Source organism: Phytophthora infestans, genomic scaffold (genome assembly GCF_000142945.1).
Source record: "Phytophthora infestans T30-4 supercont1.203 genomic scaffold, whole genome shotgun sequence".
Taxonomy (NCBI): Eukaryota; Oomycota; class Peronosporomycetes; order Peronosporales; family Peronosporaceae; genus Phytophthora; species Phytophthora infestans.
In genome coordinates, this window is record NW_003303556.1 from 65,795 (window position 1) to 73,901 (window position 8,107).

Genomic DNA, 8,107 nt, shown 5'->3' on the forward strand with positions numbered 1-8,107 from the left:
TCCAGCGATCCGGGCTCAAATCCCGGTAGGAGCTTGATTTTGTGCGGCGCTGCAAGCATAGTATGTAGCGATGGCGCCACCTGTCGTGTGGGGCTGGAGAATCGCGTTTGAAATTCTGTTTGCGGATTGGCGAGTTAGTGCTGGTCTTATGGTGTAATGGTTAGCACTCTGGACTCTGAATCCAGCGGCTATAGCCGCGTCACGCTGTGTTGCCGTGGTGTGTTGTATCGTGTCCCGGCGATCCGCTGCCGATTTCAGTGGTAGCGGCTGCTCTGGCAGAGCTCACCAAGCACAACCGCCGACTTCGCTCACTACCAATTCTCCAAGACAGCCAGAGGGCTCATCGCTGCCTTCCGCGAGAACAATAGATCCCGTGGATATCCAAAACACGAAGAAATGCGACGTCAAAGCAAGTAGCAACCGGATGGTTCGAGGTGGGGATTGAAGCACGCTGGGTGGCGAAAGAAGCATGCGAGCATGGACGTAAGTGTAGGAGCACGATGATATGTGAAAGGGGTATGTGCAGCACATGGGGCATGTCCGTAAATACGTGGATTGCGTGCGATTCGAGCGGGTTCCCGATCGGGCGTGGTGTGTCTGGGCTAGGGGCTCTTATGGTGTAATGGTTAGCACTCTGGACTTTGAATCCAGCGATCCGGGTTCAAATCCCGGTAGGAGCTTGATTTTGTGCGGCGTTGCAAGCATAGTATGTAGCGATGGCGCCAGCTGTCGTGTGGGGCTGGAGAATCTCGTTTTGAAATTCTGTTTGCGGATTGGCGAGTTAGTGCTGGTCTTATGGTGTAATGGTTAGCACTCTGGACTCTGAATCCAGCGATCCGGGTTCAAATCCCGGTAGGACCTCGTTTTGCACCGCCCCACAACGCCCCAGTTGTTGCTGCGCTACGCACCTGCCACACGCTATAGCCGCGTCACGCTGTGTTGCCGTATCGTGTCCCGGCGATCCGCTGCCGATTTAAGTGGTAGCTGCTGATCTGGCAGAGCCCACCAAGCCTAACTGCCGACTTCGCTGACTGCACTAATAATTCTCCAAGACAGCCAGAGGGCTCATCGCTGCCTTCCGCGAGAACAATAGATCCAGTGGATATCCAAAACACGAAGAAATGCGACGTCAAAGCGAGTAGCAACCGGATGGTTCGAGGTGGGGATTGAAGCACGCAGGGTGGCGAAAGAAGCATGCGAGCGTGGACGTAAGTGTAGGAGCACGATGATATGTGAAAGGGGTATGTGCAGCACATGGGGCATGTCCGTAAATACGTGGATTGCGTGCGATTCGAGCGGGTTCCGGATCGGGCGTGGTGTGTCTGGACTGGGTGCTCTTATGGTGTAATGGTTAGCACTCTGGACTTTGAATCCAGCGATCCGGGTTCAAATCCCGGTAGGAGCTTGATTTTGTGCGGCGTTGCAAGCATAGTATGTAGCGATGGCGCCAGCTGTCGTGTGGGGCTGGAGAATCGCGTTTTGAAATTCTGTTTGCGGATTGGCGAGTTAGTGCTGGTCTTATGGTGTAATGGTTAGCACTCTGGACTCTGAATCCAGCGATCCGGGTTCAAATCCCGGTAGGACCTCGTTTTGCACCGCTCCTACCGGCCCCACAACGCCCCAGTTGTTGCTGCGCTGCGCACCTGCCACACGCTATAGCCGCGTCACGCTGTGTTGCCGTGGTGTGTTCTATCGTGTCCCGGCGATCCGCTGCCGATTTAAGTGGTAGCTGCTGCTCTGGAAGAGATCACCAAGCCTAACTGCCGACTTCGCTCAATACCAATTCTCCAAGACAGCCAGAGGGCTCATCGCTGCCTTCCGCGAGAGCAATAGATCCCGTGGATATCCAAAACACGAAGAAATGCGACGTCAAAGCGAGTAGCAACCGAATGGCGGGGATTGGAGCAAGCCGGGTGGCGAAAGAAGCATGCGAGCATGGACGTAAGTGTAGGAGCACGATGATATGTGAAAGGGGTATGTGCAGCACATGGGGGCATGTCCGTAAATACGTGGATTGCGTGCGATTCGAGCGGGTTCCGGATCGGGCGTGGTGTGTCTGGGCTAGGTGCTCTTATGGGGTAATGGGTTAGCACTCTGGACTTTGAATCCAGCGATCCCGGGGTCATATCCCGGTAGGAGCTTGATTTCGTGCGGGCGTTGCAAGCATAGTATGTAGCGATGGCGCGCAGCTGTCGTGTGGGGGCTGGAGGAATCGCGTTTAGAATCTTGGTTTGCGGATTGGCGAGTTAGTGCTGGTCTTATGGTGTAATGGTTAGCACTCTGGACTCTGAATCCAGCGATCCGGGTTCAAATCCCGGTAGGACCTCGTTTTGCACCGCTCCTACCGGCCCCACAACGCCCCAGGCTGCGCACCTGCCACACGCTATAGCCGCATCACGCTGTGTTGCCGTGGTGTGTTGTATCGTGCCCCGGCGATCCGCTGCCGATTTAAGTGGAAGCTGCTGCTTTGGCAGAGCTCACCAAGCCTAACTGCCGACTTCGCTCACTACCGATTCTTCAAGAAAGCCAGAGGGCTCATCGCTGCCTTCCGCGAGAACAATAGATCCCGTGGATATCCAAAACACGAAGAAATGCGACGTCAAAGCGAGTAGCAACCGAATGGTTCGAGGCGGGGATTGGAGCAAGCCGGGTGGCGAAAGAAGCATGGGAGCATGGACGTAAGTGTAGGAGCACGATGATATGTGAAAGGGGTATGTGCAGCACATGGGGCATGTCCGTAAATACGTGGATTGCGTGCGATTCGAGCGGGTTCCGGATCGGGCGTGGTGTGTCTGGACTGGGTGCTCTTATGGTGTAATGGTTAGCACTCTGGACTTTGAATCCAGCGATCCGGGTTCAAATACCGGTAGGAGCTTGATTTTGTGCGGCGCTGCAAGCATAGTATGTAGCGATGGCGCCAGCTGTCGTGTGGGGCTGGAGAATCGCGTTTGAAATTCTGTTTGCGGATTGGCGAGTTAGTGCTGGTCTTATGGTGTACTGGTTAGCACTCTGGACTCTGAATCCAGCGATCCGGGTTCAAATCCCGGTAGGACCTCGTTTTGCACCGCTCCTACCGGCCCCACAACGCCCCAGTTGTTGCTGCGCTACGCACCTGCCACACGCTACAGCTGCGTCACGTTGTGTTGCCGTGGTGTGTTGTATCGTGTCCCGGCGATCCGCTGCCGATTTAAGTGGTAGCTGCTGCTCTGGCAGAGCTCACCAAGCCTAACTGCCGACTTCGCTCACTACCAATTCTCCAAGACAGCCAGAGGGCTCATCGCTGCCTTCCGCGAGAACAAAAGATCCCGTGGATATCCAAAACACGAAGAAATGCGACGTCAAAGCGAGTAGCAACCGAATGGTTCGAGGCGGGGATTGGAGCAAGCCGGGTGGCGAAAGAAGCATGCGAGCATGGACGTAAGTGTAGGAGCACGATGATATGTGAAAGGGGTATGTGCAGCACATGGGGCATGTCCGTAAATACGTGGATTGCGTGCGATTCGAGCGGGTTCCGGATCGGGCGTGGTGTGTCTGGACTGGGTGCTCTTATGGTGTAATGGTTAGCACTCTGGACTTTGAATCCAGCGATCCGGGTTCAAATCCCGGTAGGAGCTTGATTTTGTGCGGCGTTGCAAGCATAGTATGTAGCGATGGCGCCAGCTGTCGTGTGGGGCTGGAGAATCTCGTTTTGAAATTCTGTTTGCGGATTGGCGAGTTAGTGCTGGTCTTATGGTGTAATGGTTAGCACTCTGGACTCTGAATCCAGCGATCCGGGTTCAAATCCCGGTAGGACCTCGTTTTGCACCGCTCCTACCGGCCCCACAACGCTCTCCAACTTGTTAGTTCTGCGCTGCGCACCTGCCACACGCTATAGCCGCGTCACGCTGTGTTGCCGTGGTGTGTTGTATCGTGTCCCGGCGATCCGCTGCCGATTTCAGTGGTAGCTGCTGCTCTGGCAGAGCTCACCAAGCCTAACTGCCGACTTCGCTGACCGCACTACCAATTCTCCAAGACAGCCAGAGGGCTCATCGCTGCCTTCCGCGAGAACAATAGATGCAGTGGGATATCCAAAACACGAAGAAAATGCCACGTCAAAGCGAGTAGCAACCGGATGGTTCGAGGCGGGGGATTGGAGCAAGCCGGGTGGCGAAAGAAGCATGCGAGCGTGGACGTAAGTGTAGCAGCACGAATGATATGTGAAAGGGGTATGTGCAGCACATGGGGCATGTCCGTAAATACGTGGATTGCGTGCGATTCGAGCGGGTTCCGGATCGGGCGTGGTGTGTCTGGGCTAGGTGATCTTATGGTGTAATTGTTAGCACTCTGGACTTTGAATCCAGCGATCCGGGTTCTAATCCCGGTAGGAGCTTGATTTTGTGCGGCGTTGCAAGCATAGTATGTAGCGATGGCGCCAGCTGTCGTGTGGAGCTGGAGAATCTCGTTTTGAAATTCTGTTTGCGGATTGGCGAGTTAGTGCTGGTCTTATGGTGTAATGGTTAGCACTCTGGACTCTGAATCCAGCGATCCGGGTTCAAATCCCGGTAGGACCTCGTTTTGCACCGCTCCTACCGGCCCCACAACGCCCCAGTTGTTGCTGCGCTGCGCACCTGCCACACGCTATAGCCGCGTCACGCTGTGTTGCCGTGTTGTGTTGTATCGTGTCCCGGCGATCCGCTGCCGATTTCAGTGGAAGCTGCTGCTCTGGCAGAGCTCACCAAGCCTCACTGCTGACTTCGCTCAATACCAATTCTCCAAGACAGCCAGAGGGCTCATCGCTGCCTTCCGCGAGAGCAATAGATCCCGTGGATATCCAAAACACGAAGAAATGCGACGTCAAAGCGAGTAGCAACCGAATGGTTCGAGGCGGGGATTGGAGCAAGCCGGGTGGCGAAAGAAGCATGCGAGCATGGACGTAAGTGTAGGAGCACGATGATATGTGAAAGGGGTATGTGCAGCACATGGGGCATGTCCGTAAATACGTGGATTGCGTGCGATTCGAGCGGGTTCCGGATCGGGCGTGGTGTGTCTGGGCTAGGTGCTCTTATGGTGTTATGGTTAGCACTCTGGACTTTGAATCCAGCGATCCGGGCTCAAATGCCAGTAGGAGCTTGATTTTGTGCGGCGCTGCAAGCATAGTATAGTAGCGATGGCGCCAGCTGTCGTGTGGGGCTGGAGAATCGCGTTTGAAATTCTGTTTGCGGATTGGCGAGTAAGTGCTGGTCTTATGGTGTAATGGTTTAGCACTCTGGACTCTGAATCCAGCGATCCGGGTTCAAATCCCGGTAGGACCTCGTTTTGCACCGCTCCCTACCGGCCCCACAACGCCCCAGTTGTTGCTGCGCTACGCACCTGCCACACGCTACAGCTGCGTCACGTTGTGTTGCCGTGGTGTGTTGTATCGTGTCTTGGCGATCCGCTGCCGATTTAAGTGGTAGCTGCTGCTCTGGCAGAGCTCACCAAGCCTAACTGCCGACTTCGCTGACCGCACTACCAATTCTCCAAGACAGCCAGAGGGCTCATCGCTGCCTTCCGCGAGAACAAAAGATCCCGTGGATATCCAAAACACGAAGAAATGCGACGTCAAAGCGAGTAGCAGCCGGATGGTTCGAGGTGGGGATTGAAGCACGCCGGGTGGCGAAAGAAGCATGCGAGCATGGACGTAAGTGTAGGAGCACGATGATATGTGAAAGGGGTATGTGCAGCACATGGGGCATGTCCGTAAATACGTGAATTGCGTGCGATTCGAGCGGGTTCCGGATCGGGCGTGGTGTGTCTGGACTGGGTGCTCTTATGGTGTAATGGTTAGCACTCTGGACTTTGAATCCAGCGATCCGGGTTCAAATCCCGGTAGGAGCTTGATTTTGTGCGGCGTTGCAAGCATAGTATGTAGCGATGGCGCCAGCTGTCGTGTGGGACTGGAGAATTGCGTTTGAAATTCTGTTTGCGGATTGGCGAGTTAGTGCTGGTCTTATGGTGTAATGGTTAGCACTCTGGACTCTGAATCCAGCGATCCGGGTTCAAATCCCGGTAGGACCTCGTTTTGCACCGCTCCTACCGGCCCCACAACGCCCCAGTTGTTGCTGCGCTGCGCACCTGCCACACGCTATAGCCGCGTCACGCTGTGTTGCCGTGGTGTGTTGTATCGTGTCCCGGCGATCCGCTGCCGATTTCAGTGGTAGCTGCTGCTCTGGCAGAGCTCACCAAGCCTAACTGCCGACTTCGCTCACTACCAATTCTCCAAGACAGCCAGAGGGCTCATCGCTGCCTTCCGCGAGAACAATAGATCCCGTGGATATCCAAAACACGAAGAAATGCGACGTCAAAGCGAGTAGCAACCGGATGGTTCGAGGTGGGGATTGAAGCACGCAGGGTGGCGAAAGAAGCATGCAAGCGTGGACGTAAGTGTAGGAGCACGATGATATGTGAAAGGGGTATGTGCAGCACATGGGGCATGTCCGTAAATACGTGGATTGCGTGCAATTCGAGCGGGTTCCGGATCGGGCGTGGTGTGTCTGGACTGGGTGCTCTTATGGTGTAATGGTTAGCACTCTGGACTTTGAATCCAGCGATCCGGGTTCAAATCCCGGTAGGACCTCGTTTTGCACCGCTCCTACCGGCCCCACAACGCCCCAGTTGTTGCTGCGCTCCGCCCACACCACACGGTCTAGTCGCGTCACGCTGCGTTGGCGTATCGTGTCGCGTCGCTCCGCTCCCCATTCAAGTGATATATGAGGTTCTGGCAGAGCTCACCAAGCCTAACTGCCGACTTCGCTGACTGCACTAATAATTCTCCAAGACAGCCAGAGGGCTCATCGCTGCCTTCCGCGAGAACAATAGATCCCGTGGATATCCAAAACACGAAGAAATGCGACGTCAAAGCGAGTAGCAACCGGATGGTTCGAGGTGGGGATTGAAGCACGCTGGGTGGCGAAAGAAGCATGCGAGCATGGACGTAAGTGTAGGAGCACGATGATATGTGAAAGGGGTATGTGCAGCACATGGGGCATGTCCGTAAATACGTGAATTGCGTGCGATTCGAGCGGGTTCCGGATCGGGCGTGGTGTGTCTGGGCTAGGTGCTCTTATGGTGTAATGGTTAGCACTCTGGACTTTGAATCCAGCGATCCGGGTTCAAATACCGGTAGGAGCTTGATTTCGTGCGGCGCTGCAAGCATAGTATGTAGCGATGGCGCCAGCTGTCGTGTGGGGCTGGAGAATCGCGTTTGAAATTCTGTTTGCGGATTGGCGAGTTAGTGCTGGTCTTATGGTGTGATGGTTAGCACTCTGGACTCTGAATCCAGCGATCCGGGTTCAAATCCCGGTAGGACCTCGTTTTGCACCGCTCCTACCGGCCCCACAACGCCCCAGTTGTTGCTGCGCTACGCACCTGCCACACGCTATAGCCGCGTCACGTTGTGTTGCCGTGGTGTGTTGTATCGTGTCCCGGCGATCCGCTGCCGATTTAAGTGGTAGCTGCTGCTCTGGCAGAGCCCACCAAGCCTAACTGCCGACTTCGCTCACTACCAACTCTCCAGGATAGCCAGAGGGCTCATCGCTGCCTTCCGCGAGAACAATAGATCCCGTGGATATCCAAAACACGAAGAAATGCGACGTCAAAGCGAGTAGCAACCGGATGGCTTGGGGTGGGGATTGAAGCACGCTGGGTGGCGAAAGAAGCATGCGAGCATGGACGTAAGTGTAGGAGCACGATGATATGTGAAAGGGGTATGTGCAGCACATGGGGCATGTCCGTAAATACGTGGATTGCGTGCGATTCGAGCGGGTTCCCGATCGGACGTGGTGTGTCTGGACTAGGTGCTCTTATGGTGTAATGGTTAGCACTCTGGACTTTGAATCCAGCGATCCGGGTTCAAATCCCGGTAGGGAGCTTGATTTTGTGCGGCGCTGCAAGCATAGTATGTAGCGATGGCGCCAGCTGTCGTGTGGGGCTGGAGAATCGCGTTTGAAATTCTGTTTGCGGATTGGCGAGTTAGTGCTGGTCTTATGGTGTAATGGTTAGCACTCTGGACTCTGAATCCAGCGATCCGGGTTCAAATCCCGGTAGGACCTCGTTTTGCACCGCTCCTACCGGCCCCACAACGCCCCAG

General features: G+C 55.1%; 1 protein-coding gene across 1 annotated transcript; it reads left to right on the forward strand.

Annotated features, from left to right (window-relative positions):
* Positions 1–477: 477 nt before the first annotated feature.
* On the forward strand, positions 478–6,914 carry PITG_20653 (uncharacterized protein; the record flags this gene model as incomplete). The annotated part of the gene is made up of 10 exons (XM_002895299.1): positions 478–483; positions 1,057–1,152; positions 1,797–1,941; positions 2,564–2,678; positions 3,266–3,417; positions 4,017–4,171; positions 4,761–4,912; positions 5,508–5,659; positions 6,284–6,349; positions 6,838–6,914. The coding sequence occupies 10 exons, from the start codon at positions 478–480 to the stop codon at positions 6,912–6,914; spliced, it is 1,116 nt and encodes a 371-aa protein (XP_002895345.1).
* Positions 6,915–8,107: the final 1,193 nt, after the last annotated feature.